This window comes from Spea bombifrons, chromosome 4 (assembly GCF_027358695.1).
Source record: "Spea bombifrons isolate aSpeBom1 chromosome 4, aSpeBom1.2.pri, whole genome shotgun sequence".
In the NCBI taxonomy this organism is placed as follows: domain Eukaryota; kingdom Metazoa; phylum Chordata; class Amphibia; order Anura; family Pelobatidae; genus Spea; species Spea bombifrons.
In genome coordinates this window covers 4984628-4997850 of record NC_071090.1, presented here as the reverse complement: position 1 = coordinate 4997850, position 13223 = coordinate 4984628, and the positions used below count along the sequence as shown (strand labels likewise).

The 13223-nt window shown below is 40.5% G+C and overlaps 1 protein-coding gene across 1 annotated transcript; it reads left to right on the top strand.

Moving 5' to 3' along the window:
• The first annotated feature begins 1152 nt into the window (after positions 1-1152).
• On the top strand, positions 1153-11434 carry LOC128492641 (V-type proton ATPase 116 kDa subunit a 4-like). Its single transcript, XM_053465264.1, has 21 exons — positions 1153-1501; positions 2767-2951; positions 3057-3135; positions 3338-3435; positions 3853-3978; positions 4463-4560; positions 4896-5022; positions 5509-5591; positions 5752-5845; positions 6158-6370; positions 6536-6686; positions 6918-7057; positions 7286-7443; positions 7673-7766; positions 8025-8143; positions 9046-9262; positions 9417-9524; positions 9617-9757; positions 10055-10172; positions 10654-10825; positions 11123-11434. The coding sequence occupies exons 2-21, from the start codon at positions 2835-2837 to the stop codon at positions 11214-11216; spliced, it is 2547 nt and encodes an 848-aa protein (XP_053321239.1). The 5' UTR covers positions 1153-1501; positions 2767-2834; the 3' UTR covers positions 11217-11434.
• The last annotated feature ends 1789 nt before the right edge of the window (positions 11435-13223 follow it).

Genomic DNA, 13223 nt, shown 5'->3' with positions numbered 1-13223 from the left:
AAAATAAGAATAAACAATTTCAGTTTCATTTAATTTTTTAATAAATTTTTTGGGGAAGAAAATTCCCTTGGATTTGTATATCTTGATACGTTCACATTGTATATTTCTTTGATCGTTGTGGAATTATACTGCACTAACAAGGACTGAATTACCTGAAGTGATTAGCGCTCCTCCCCCACCTCGGGTCACCTTCATGGAACGGCGCATACACAATTTGTTTATAGCAAACATTAAACGGGTTTGTGCCAATCAACAGTGAGAAGACTCTCCCCACAACCAGTCCGGAACGGTCTGATTCACCACAACAGAATAATAGTCCCTAGTTTTTTTAAAAGACTTTACTGAGAGGGTGGTAGATACGTGGAACAGCCTCCCAGCAGAAGTGGTAGAGGGTGATACAGTGAGGGTATTAAACATGCATGGGATAGACATACGGCTCCTGAATCTAAGACGAGACCAACGACTGATTAAGGGACGTTGCCCAATGGCGCTAAGGGTGTAGCGTTCGCCCGCGTATCGTATGTCATTCACTCCCAGTCCGTTCCTGAATGCCGAGACCCCTGGCCTGCAGAGCTTACAATTCAAAAGAGTCATCAAGATCTTACCGGTACAATCAATACAAATTCATTTGCGGCTCTTATTATCGCATAGAATTTCCAATTTGTATTTTTATTACATTCAAGACTTTTAAAAATTGAAAGCCGAACCTTTGACTCCTAAAAATCCTGTTACCGCTAATTACTTTTTTTTCCAGGTTTTTTTTCTATAATTAAAAGAAATAATTGCCAAGTGCTGTAAAATAATAATAAAAAAAAATGAATGGTGGAAAAATTATATTTTAATACATATTTTATAATATTTTCCTGCTTCATTTTAATTGAAGTTCTTTAAATAATGATGAATTATTATTAATATGACATTTTTGTGATGCTCGCCACAGTTAAGCGGCCCCTTCTGTCTCGTCCCTCCTCATCCCCGAATAGATTGTAAGCTCACAAGAGCAGGACCCTCTTCTCCTTCTGTACCCGTAGGTCTTAACATCCAACTGTGTGGCTGAAGCTAATGAGAGTTTTACTGAATCCCGAAGGCTGGGTCCTGGGTTTAACCCCTGCAGTCGGGTTATCTGATTGAGTGTAATAGCGTACATGCCTGGCTGGGCTGTTATTACCTAAAACACCAGCTCTGCTGACACAACACAGGGGAGTGTGCGGGGCACGGGGAGGCAATAAACACCCCAGGGAGTGGGAACCAGTCCCATTCTGCTCCTCTCTGCCCCATTCTGCCCTCACCGTTGGACGTTCCTATGGTTGGGGTTGCTGTTCCTAAAACAGTAGCCCCCTCCCTCCCCATCGCAGACCGCCTCCCGTCAGCTCCAAACGTCAGCCTCCAACCTTCTAAATAGTCCTTTCATGGGGAGAACGGTTTAGTTTTTATTAAAGCGTATGAATGAACCGGAGGAGGCCGTCCAGCCGGAGAGCCAAGAACTGAGAAGAGACAACAGGTAAGTCACCGGATAATAATATTTTTTTTATTAATTTAAAATTTACGGTACCTTTTTTTTCTTCTTTTGATATAAGAAAATAGAACCGGGTTGTATGCTGCGTTGTAGCTTAAAAACAAAAAAAATTAATGGGGGAAAAAAATGTAATTTTCATTTAATTCTTTAAAAAAAATGTATACTGGCAGATTAGCAGATTAACATTCACATTATAAGTATACGCAGTTGGGGGAAAAAACTGCAATTAAATAATGATTTAAATTTTATTATATATTTTAATATTTCTTTGGTCGTTGTGGAATTTTCTTATTTACTTGAATTTTCTGCAGGAAAAAACATTAAAAGATAATCTGCGTTGATAACGTAACTTTCTAACATAGTTTCGTTGTTACCGTTTACAATAATTAACTGCTTTATTGCTTGTAACAGGCAGCAAAGGATAACCAGCACCGTGACTTTGTAACAATATATCACATATACATGTATAAGGGAAATAAAAAAAACCATATACAGTATTGTTATTATTTATTGAGCTGGATAGCACCAACATATTCTGCAGTGTAGTACAATGGGTGAGGAGGACGTAACTAGCCATGCGTCACATAGCGATTTGAGAGCCCCTCTTTAATTAAGTCAAATGCTAAGATATATACTGTATATGTATGGATATTTTAGTAAATATATAGCTGTATGTACCGGGGGCTGTATATGCCTGTATATATATATATATATATATATATATATATATATTATTTTATTATTTTTTATTATTTTTTTTTATTTAAATTTTATTTTTCTTTTATATATTAAATTCTTTTTTTCTTTTATATATATATATATATATATTTCTAGATTTACTCTAAAATAAAGACTTAGCGCTCATAGTCTTGTCCTCATAAGGGTCCCACCGAGCTCTCTAAAACGGTGGTAGAAGGAGTTGATGTTGGGAGTCTCAGGGAATATATAGAATATGTGATAAATACAGGGTTGTTTTTTTTACGCGGCTCATGGCCGGTTGGCAACCTGGTTCCGTTTAGGGATAGCCTGGATGTTCCTGAGGTTAAAGGACATCGGAGTATCTCAGCTGGAGATTGCTCCTCAGACCTTAGTGTTCTTGGGACATCGGTGACACATGGGGTATAGATCTACACCAGAGGGGCAGCACTGCAGACCACAGACCAAGATCAGGGGTAGATAGATGGGTACTTTTTTGGGGTATTACGTCCGTCCTTACTGGTCCCCGGAATCGATGCTCTTTATTTTTCTAGTGCGGTGTTTGTAAGCTCCTGGCTCGTCTTCTCCCGCTGAGTCCCCGATCAGGGAAGTCCAGGCCAAGATGTCGTCGTTGTTTCGGAGCGAGGAGATGTGTCTGAACCAGCTGTTCCTGCAGGTGGAGGCTGGGTACTGCTGCATCGCCGAACTGGGGGAACTGGGACTGGTTCAGTTCCGGGACGTGAGTATCAAGAAGAATCTATTATTTATTTTCATTGACTTTTTAAATAGAAGATGAGGGGATCCTAAATAGAACTTCCCGTACTTAATAATTTTTTTCTTCCAGTTGAATGTCAACACCAACAGCTTCCAGCGAAGATACGTGAATGAGGTCCGTCGATGTGAGGGAATGGAGAGGATTCTTCGTGAGTATGCTTATTTATAAAGCTCCAACATATTCCGCGGAGCAGTACAAATGGCCAAGATAATGTTCAAAGGTTTATGGCGCCCAAGTGGTGCGTCTTCTCTTAGACAACCCAAGTGCCCAGAGTCAGACCAGGGTTTTTGCGGTTGGTTTTGCTACCCCCATTGTCTAAGATCAGCTTTGTTTTACCATCTGGTTCCTAGGATTCTTGCAAAGTGAAATGGAAACTGACAAGATTGAGATCCGCACCCCCGAGAAGCCCCCGAAGACCCCGCTGCCCCGGGAAATGATTGACTTGGAGGTAATAAAGATAATCGGCTAAGTGAATAAATCAAGGCACAGTACCTATAGGTTTTAATTAAATTTAATGTAAATGTTGTTCTGAAGGGACAGTCCCACTTTGGGACCCAAATCCTGTGTCCATGTTTCCGCCGATGATGTTCCTCTTTTCAAGGAGCTGAGAATGCTTGCTAGATAGGAGGGTATCGCAGGGTTCTATAGCTTTTTAAATGCCTTACTTAGTTACATTAACAGTTCTTCATTGGTCCCAAAGGCACATAAAATGAATTTCAGTATATCGATGACATTTCGGTATATCGATGACATTACCATCCAAGAAGTTTCTTTGTTAAGAAGGTAGAGCCCCTTGGTAGAATAGGGTCAACGTGGCAAGAATTCACGGGTCACTAAACTCACTCTTCTGTGTTCCCCATGACAGACAGTTCTGGAGAAGCTGGAGGGAGAGCTTCAGGAGGTAAACCGAAACCAGCAAACGCTCAAACAGAACTTCCTGGAGCTGACGGAACTCAAGCATCTCCTGAAGAAGACTCAGGATTTCTTTGAGGTGAATCCATTATGGGGCCAAATAAAACGGAGTACAAAAGTCCTTTAACTTTATTTTTTACGCAAGTCTCACCGCATAAAATCTTCACCCTTCTAAGTTTGTAGTGAAATGAAGTGTTTTTTAGATGCCTATTAAGGAAAATGATACTTGTAACCCCTCATATTAAATCGTCTATAAAATGGGCCAACCAAATGGTTTTCTTGTCGCTTGGGTATTCATAGTTTACAGACCTCTAATATGGGTGAAAGGACTATAGACAAGGCTTGGACCCCTAGGACATGGGTGTGTTTGGACTAATTTTGACCATCACATTGTAATGTGGGCCTCTTAACGTCTTTGGCCCTCCATGTCACCAATGGCGGTACTGCCTCTGATCCATGACATAAGACAAGCTCAAGGTGCTTACAGCATTTAAGATTTGAGGTAAAAGCAGCCTAAATCGTTGTTCACTGTAAAAAAAAAAACTTACTTTTTTTTTTTACAGGCAGAAGCCAACCTTCCAGACGATTTCTTTAATGAGGACACCAGTAGCCTCCTGGAGCTGAGAACTGTCCCCTCCGCTGCTGCCGCGGGCAAACTGGGGTAGGTGCCGCCAAGAACAAGGACCAAAAATATTGGAATTTCTTGGCCTAGTAAAAGTCCTTGACTAATCACAGTCAGTGTGTGAATGAAACGTTGGAAAACGCAAGAATTTTGGGACCATTGGTGGGAGATGAAGAAATGAAGAAGGCCCAGGACCTCAAAAATAACTAAATTATTTAGGGTCTACAGAACAATATTACGCACCTCAAGGTGACCCTTCATACCTAATGCACTGCAGCTTCTAGTATAAATACAACAGATCGGTGTCCGACAAGTTCCAGCCGGATATGAATGACTTGGCTCGGTGGGTTCCATCTTCTCGACGTTTCTTGCAGGTTCACCGCCGGGGTGATCGGAAGGGAGAGAATGGCAACGTTCGAGAGGCTGTTATGGAGAGTTTGCAGGGGCAATATATACATGAAATACAGCGAACTGGACACGAGCCTGGAAGATCCCATCACAGTAAGTGCCTTTAGTGAAGATGATTGGTAAGCGTGTCTTATTTACCAAAGAACAGCTTCAGCGGCCAACATATTTGTAGAACGACGTATAAAACAGGAAAAAAAACTCCAGGAGTTTTCAAGATTTATCATTTTTGTTATTTTTCAATGAGAAACTTGCAAATATTAAGTGAAAAATAATAATTTAAAAAAAATAGTTTTGTTTTTTGAACCCATTTGTATATATATATATTTATTTTTTTTCCATGCTCACAAGTAGAAAATTGTATTGATTTGTAGCTGAAAATTCTTATGGGATTCGTGTTTCATTATGCCAATAAATCAAGTTTTATCTTTTTAGATATATATATATATATATATATATATATATATATATATATATATATTAATCTTATAGTAAAAAAAAAGTCTAACTTTATTAATAAAATAATAAACTATTTTGAAAAATGTTCTTGTTCATTTACGAAAACTCGATTTCTGTGTCTAGAAAGAAGAAGTAAAGAAGAATGTTTTCATCATATTCTATCAGGGAGACCAACTGAAACAGAAAATTAAGAAAATTTGTGATGGGTAAGTGATTTATAGGATTTATAGCTCAGGATTGAGAGGATATTTTTGGCAGTGATACAGCGCCACCTCCTGGTAGCATGAAGAGATACAGCTGCTGGGGGTAAAATCTTTATATAAATTTGCTAGAATTTGGAACTTTCTATAATACTATTACTTGCAGATTTAAAGCCACAGTTTATCCGTGCCCCGAGTCACAGAGTGAACGGAGGGACATGGCATCCGATGTGAACACAAGGATAGAAGATTTAAACACGGTGAGTTTGAAATACTTTATTATTTATTAATCGCTAACATAGTCCGCAGCGCTGTACAATTTCAATATGGGGTGGGTAACAAATACAAAACAAATATACATTTACACATACAGATACAACAGGAGTGATGATAAAGGAGTGATGGGAGTGGAAAAAAGGAGTGATGGGAGTGATAAAGGGCCTCTGTACGCCTATGAAGAGATTCTATTCAAAATCAGCTACAATAGTCATTTACATCATTAACCCCGTCTGCGCTGTTACATGTATTAATAATCTCCTCATTATCACTTTGTATTCATTTTTGTCTTTTAGGTTATCACCCAGACGGAATCGCACCGGCAGCGGGTGCTGTTGGAGGCAGCTCAGAATCTGTACAGTTGGGGCATAAAAGTGAAAAAAATGAAGGCCGTATATCATGTGATGAATTTGTGCAACATCGATGTCACCCAGCAGTGTGTCATCGCAGAGATCTGGTACCCAGTCGCTGACAAAGAACGCATCAAGCGGGCTCTTCAGCTGGGCATGGTGTGTAGAACATGACACGAGTGACCACTATCTCCTTTTGTATGAATGCTGCCTGATATGATCCCATACAGAATATACATACAAATATATAAAGGGCTTTCAAAAGATACATTTGGGCAAAAAGTGTATTATTAAAGAAAATGTGCTGTCTCTCTGTTATTGCAGGAACGCAGCGGTTCCACCATCAACCCCATTCTGACCAACATATCCACCAAGCTGGAGCCACCAACCTTTAATCGCACCAACAAGTTCACAGCGGGCTTCCAAAATATTGTGGATGCTTACGGAGTCGCGAATTACAGGGAAATGAACCCAAGTAAGGCCATTCTTCATTCTACAACATTTGTGTTGTGCCATTTTGTACTCAAGGAACAATTGTGCTCCTATTTTAATCGTTCAACTGAGAACCTTAACACATTTGCTAAACACAACTAAGAACCCTGATCCAGTTTAGTAACTTAAAACGTTGGCACATGCCCATTAATGACATGGATAATTTGTTTCTCTTCATTTCGTGTTACAATTCTAAGTCTGTTTCCTCCTCCAGCTCCGTACACCATCATCACGTTCCCCTTCCTCTTCGCGGTGATGTTTGGAGACTGCGGTCACGGCGCCGTCATGCTGGGATTTGGTCTCTGGATGGTGCTGAATGAACGCAACTTACTAGCGTCAAAAAGCAACAACGAGGTAAGGAATATATCCCGGAATCGGTCCAGATGCCACCCTGAAGATCCAAGGCAGCTCTGTCACCGGAGAACAACTCAACATTCCCTAACGAAGCATAAACACAAAGTCTCCTCTTTATATGGGTTAATGGTTTTGGGAATTTGAAGATACATTTAATGATATGACTACGTATAAAGTCCATCAATGGAAACATTTTGCAACTTTAGATGTTCCTGTCTCCACTTCCAGATCTGGAACACGTTTTTTGGAGGACGCTACTTGATACTTCTAATGGGCGTCTTCTCCATCTATACCGGATTCATCTACAATGACTGCTTCTCCAAATCCTTTGACATATTCGGTTCGTCTTGGCGAGTGCGGCCAATGTTTACCAACGGCTCGTGGAAGTAGGTGTCCCAAAGTGCTGGCTCTCAGTACTCTCAGTAGCCGAGAGCTTTCTAGATATGGTTGGTACGAGCTGCAAGACTAGTGGAACCCTCTCAGTAAAGTAATAAGATGACTGGAACTGTTTACACTTATTTGCCGTTGGATGCTATTATTTATTAGCTTTGTCATCAGAGACGGTTTACCTGTTTGTCATTCTAATAGAAGGACATCACCTTTTCTCATCCTTAGCACTAAGTTGCTGCACGAGGGAATTCAGCTGCAGCTTGATCCTGCGGTGCCTGGAGTCTACTCCGGAAACCCTTATCCTTTCGGGATTGACCCGGTACGTCATTTCTTCTTAAAAGTCATTTTAATGATTACTGATTAATTATATATTTTTTAAATTGGAAACCATGTTTTATGCTTTTAAATATTCTCAATTAAGATAAATTCTAAATGATTTCAATGCTCCAATCAGAAGGATGAGAAAGAGACCCTAGATCTTGCCCTATGTTTTATTATTAGGTTTTCCTATGTCTCTATACGTCCCCCCCCCCCCATATAGCCTCCTACATTTTATGACCAAGTCTCCTCTCCTTAGATCTGGAATATCGCTAAGAATAAGCTGACCTTCCTGAACTCATACAAGATGAAGATGTCTGTGGTCATGGGGATCACTCAGATGGTCTTTGGGGTGATTATCAGCCTTTTAAATCACATGTAAGTATTTTTATATTACCCTTCAATCTAGAAAGGGCAATGCACACAAAAAACGCCTAAAATTTTATTTAAAAAAAATCATTCTTTCCTGAAATTATCCCCAAATGAGTAAAGTGTACGTTGTTACTGGAACTTTCTTTAGAAACATTCTTTTCCCCCCCGGTTTTATTCACCCAGGTTGGCCCCTTCTAACATGGTTATTTTCCTTGTTAGACCACTTATAGGCACTTTTATCGTACCACTTAAGAAACACTATGTGGACAAAAGTATTGGGACACCTGACCATTACACCAATAGGAACATCGATGACATCACATTTTAAATACATAGACAATATGTAGTTGCACCTATAACAGCTTCCACTCTTCTGGGAAGGCTTTCCATAAGATTTTGGGGAGTTTCTGTAGGAATTTATGCCTGTTCATCCAGTAAAGCATTTGTGAGGTCAGGCGCTGATGTTGGATGAGAAGGTCCAGCTGGCAATCTCCATTCAAGTTCATCCCAAAGGTGTTGGATGGGGTTGAGGTCGGGGCTCTGTGCGGCCGACCAAGTTCTTCCACACCAAACTCATCCGACCATGTCTTTATGGAGCTTGCGTTGTGCGCTGGGGCAGTCATGGTGGAATAGTAAAGGGTCTTCCCCAAAGCTATTCCCTCCAAGCTGAAGCATCACATTGCCCACAGTGTCTCGGTTTACTGAAGGCGAAGAAATATAGCTATTTTGTAGGCCTTATCAAGAACACACTGACAATTGACCAGATATGAGATATATTGGCAGAGGTTGACTTCAGAAGCTTCTACAAAAGCTGGTTCCATGGTGGAATGTTGTTGTTGAAAGATCTGGTTTGGGTTCCTGTCTCTACGGCCATATTTGTTATTTTCAGTTTAATTTCTCACCCTCAGACACTTCAAGAGACACATCAACATTATCCTGCAGTTCGTTCCGGAGATCATCTTTATTCTGTGTCTCTTTGGGTACTTGGTCTTCATGGTTATCTTCAAATGGTGCACGTATAATGTGTACAACTCGCAGAAAGCACCGAGCATTCTCATTCACTTCATCAACATGTTCCTCTTCAATTACAATGACCCGACCAACGCTCCGCTCTACGGGCATCAGGTAAAAGCAATGGCTACGGGGAACCGTCTTCAGCGCCAGCTGGGGAATAAGCAGCTAACACCGGGAGATGGTTGCATGGTAGACCCACTGGCACTGAGAGGGTTAAAATAATCTCTCCTAGTTTTATAATTTTTGATGAACTGATCCTTTTCAGCAAGAAGTGCAAACTTTCCTGGTGATTTTCGCCCTCATCGCGGTGCCCTGGATGCTGCTGATAAAACCCTTCATCCTTCGAGCCAACCACCTGAAATCTCAGCGCATGGTAGGTAGGAATACCCCCCACAGTCTGGTGGTCTTCGGTGTTAGGTCAGTTAGGTGAGATCTTGATGGGGTTTTTTTTCTTCTCTCTTGAAGTTACAGTCATCTCCGCTACATGAAGACCAGACTGAGATGATAGATGTGGAAAATGCCCAGGGCAATCACACAAAAGGTGCTGCTCATGAAGAACATGGCGGACACGATCATGGTGGAGGACATGGAGAACATGGCGAGGGGGTAGGTGGCCCTACGAATATAGCTGGAGCAGATAAAAAATCTTCTTGAGTCTGAGTTTCTGTTGCCGTTTATGTCACAAACTTTATGAATTCACAACAGACGCAGCATTTAGGGAAACCGGTGGATGGAAAGTGGCGGAAGTAGGCAAAAAAAACCTGTGTTGGGAAGTAAAGACCACTGAAGAACCTAAATGTGTGGATTTTTTATATCTAAATATATATATAAGTGCCCAAAACAGCGTAAAACACGATGAAAGGAAGACTCTCTATGCTGACGAATGTTTATTTTTTGTTACAGTTTGATTTTGGGGACGTGTTTGTTCATCAAGCCATTCACACCATAGAGTACTGTCTGGGATGCATTTCCAATACGGCCTCCTACCTGCGGCTCTGGGCCTTGAGTCTGGCCCATGCGCGTAAGTCTCTTCTTCTTTGCGAAATGCGTTGTCTGGGTTTCTTATCGCATTTGTTTCAACTCTTCTTCATTTTGCAAAGTATCGTGAGAAACCTCCATCTTTCTTTCGTCTGGATTGTGTTGCTAGACCTCTCTATCGCCAATTTTTTAGACAATTAGTGCAAAACTGTAGATATGTAAATAAAAACAAATGTTTGCTGCTGTTCTTGAGACCGTGTTGTCCATGACCAATAAACGGCAACGTATTATGGTCTACACCGACTAGGCCTGGGGACAATGGTAGCAGGTCCAGGGAGGGGGCAGTTCACTTCTGCAAAACCAAGGCTCAGAAGACCCTCTTGGATGATTTTGCCCCTGATGTGCTGCTATTCATTGGGCCGGATACAGGGAAGATCTCTGATCTCCCCATTTACTCTATGGGGGTGCTGGTCCAATCCGTCTCCGTCAATAAACATTAGTGTTCCTGTGTTTCCTTTTCGCAGAGCTCTCCGAGGTGCTGTGGAGCATGGTGATGCATTTTGGACTCTCCAGTGCAGGATGGGGAGGACTTATTGGTGTCTTCATTATATTCGCCGCTTTTGCTGTCCTCACGGTGGCCATCCTGCTGGTCATGGAAGGTCTGTCTGCCTTCCTGCACGCGCTCAGGCTCCACTGGTACGTACTTTTCTGAATGTACTTGGCAGAAAAAGGTGTGGAAAACTCACTGGATGGATACTTTTGGGTTAGGGACCAGGGAGTCTTTCACTGGTCAGTGGGCAGTCCTGGCCGGGTATGGTCATAAGCGCCAATGTCAGGACTCTCACAGCAACCATAGGGCTGTTGCCAGCTTGATCATATTGTGTGTGCATAGTCTCAATTATATAATGACATCTAATTGTAGACACAAAGGCTTCTTGTGACATAACGTGTCATAATAATGTAATAATAACACATTTTGTTGCTTATTTTCAGGGTGGAGTTCCAGAACAAGTTTTACTCAGGAACGGGCCAGATGTTCAGCCCGTTCTCCTTCCAGCGTATCTTAGATGGAACTGATGTTGATTAAAGGAGATGCCCAACCGTCGGCTCTGCCCAGACCTCCAGACACAAATATCTCCTAATAAAAATGACAAAAAATACTGAATTATGGGGTTCCTACGTGACTCCATCTGGGCTGCCCATGTAGAATAACTCTTGGGTTAGACTCCTTTGCACAATATTTTGTGTGCTTTAATAAAAGGAAGAAGCTGAATAAAAACTAATTTATATGAAAGTTTTCTACAATTTTGTTAAATGATCACAAAAGTTTTCTCTAGATGTAATTATTATCGTAGACATGTATATGCGTGTGTGTGTGTATGTGTGTGTATGTGTGTGTATGTGTGTGTATGTGTGTGTATGTGTGTGTATGTGTGTGGGTTTTCTTGTAAATGTTGTGAACTGCTCCACATGAACTGGGGGTCAATGCTGGGATTTATAGACAGGAATATAAAAACAAAGCCTATAGATTAAAGTGTGATTAGGGTATTTTGAAGGAGCTCTGATGTGATCAGTACAAGGCAGCGACCATGCTGGTTCGGATGCAAAACCACTCAGGATAATGAAGAAAATAGTGGGGACTCTCTGGATTTCACCCAAGGTGTTGGATATTAGGGCTAATCAGTACAAAAAAGGGAATCTGGTACTCTCCTACAGTACAGAATAAAAGAATGTGGTACTCTCCTACAGTACAGAATAAAAGTATGTGATACTCTCCTACAGTACAGAATAAAAGAATGCGGTACTCTCCTATAGTACAGAATAAAAGAATGCGGTACTCTCCTACAGTACAGAATAAAAGTATGTGGTACTCTCCTACAGTACAGAATAAAAGAATGCGGTACTCTCCTACAGTAAACAATAAAATAATGCAATACTCTCCTACAGTACAGAATAAAAGAATGTGGTACTCGCCTACAGTACAGAATAAAACAATGCAGTACTCTCCTACAGTACAGAATAAAATAATGCAGTACTCTCCTACAGTACAGAATAAAATAATGCAGTACTCTCCTACAGTACAGAATAAAAGAATGTGGTACTCTCCTACAGTAAACAATAAAATAATGCAGTACTCTCCTACAGTACAGAATAAAAGAATGCGGTACTCTCCTATAGTACAGAATAAAAGACTGCGGTACTCTCCTACAGTAAACAATAAAATAATGCAGTACACTCCTACAGTACAGAATAAAATAATGTGGTACTCTCCTACAGTACAGAATAAAATAATGCAGTACTCTCCTACAGTACACAATAAAAGAATGTGGTACTCTCCTACAGTACAGAATAAAATAATGCAGTACTCTCCTACAGTACAGAATAAAAGAATGTGGTACTCTCCTACAGTACAGAATAAAAGAATGCGGTACTCTCCTATAGTACAGAATAAAAGAATGTGGTACTCTCCTACAGTAAACAATAAAATAATGCAGTACTCTCCTACAGTACAGAATAAAAGAATGTGGTACTCTCCTACAGTACAGAATAAAATAATGCAGTACTCTCCTACAGTACAGAATAAAAGAATGTGGTACTCTCCTACAGTACAGAATAAAAGAATGCGGTACTCTCCTACAGTAAACAATAAAATAATGCAGTACTCTCCTACAGTACAGAAGAAAAGAATGTGGTACTCTCCTACAGTACACAATAAAATAATGCAGTACTCTCCTGCAGTACAGAATAAAAGAATGTGGTACTCTCCTACAGTAAACAATAAAATAATGCAGTACTCTCCTACAGTGCAGAATAAAAGAATGTGGTACTCTCCTACAGTACAGAATAAAACAATGCAGTACTCTCCTACAGTACAGAATAAAATAATGCAGTACTCTCCTACAGTACAGAATAAAATAATGCAGTACTCTCCTATAGTACAGAATAAAAGAATGCGGTACTCTCCTACAGTAAACAATAAAATAATGCAGTACACTCCTACAGTACAGAATAAAAGAATGTGGTACTCTCCTACAGTACAGAATAAAATAATGCAGTACTCTCCTACAGTACACAATAAAATAATGTGGTACTC

Bases quoted from the DNA above. Each gene is read 5' to 3' on its own strand.
- LOC128492641 (XM_053465264.1), top strand. From the start codon at position 2,835: ATGTCGTCGTTGTTTCGGAGCGAGGAGATGTGTCTGAACCAGCTGTTC. The intron at 2,952-3,056 runs GTGAGTATCAAG...TTTTTCTTCCAG, and splicing joins GACTGGTTCAGTTCCGGGAC to TTGAATGTCAACACCAACAG. The intron at 6,687-6,917 runs GTAAGGCCATTC...TTCCTCCTCCAG, and splicing joins TTACAGGGAAATGAACCCAA to CTCCGTACACCATCATCACG.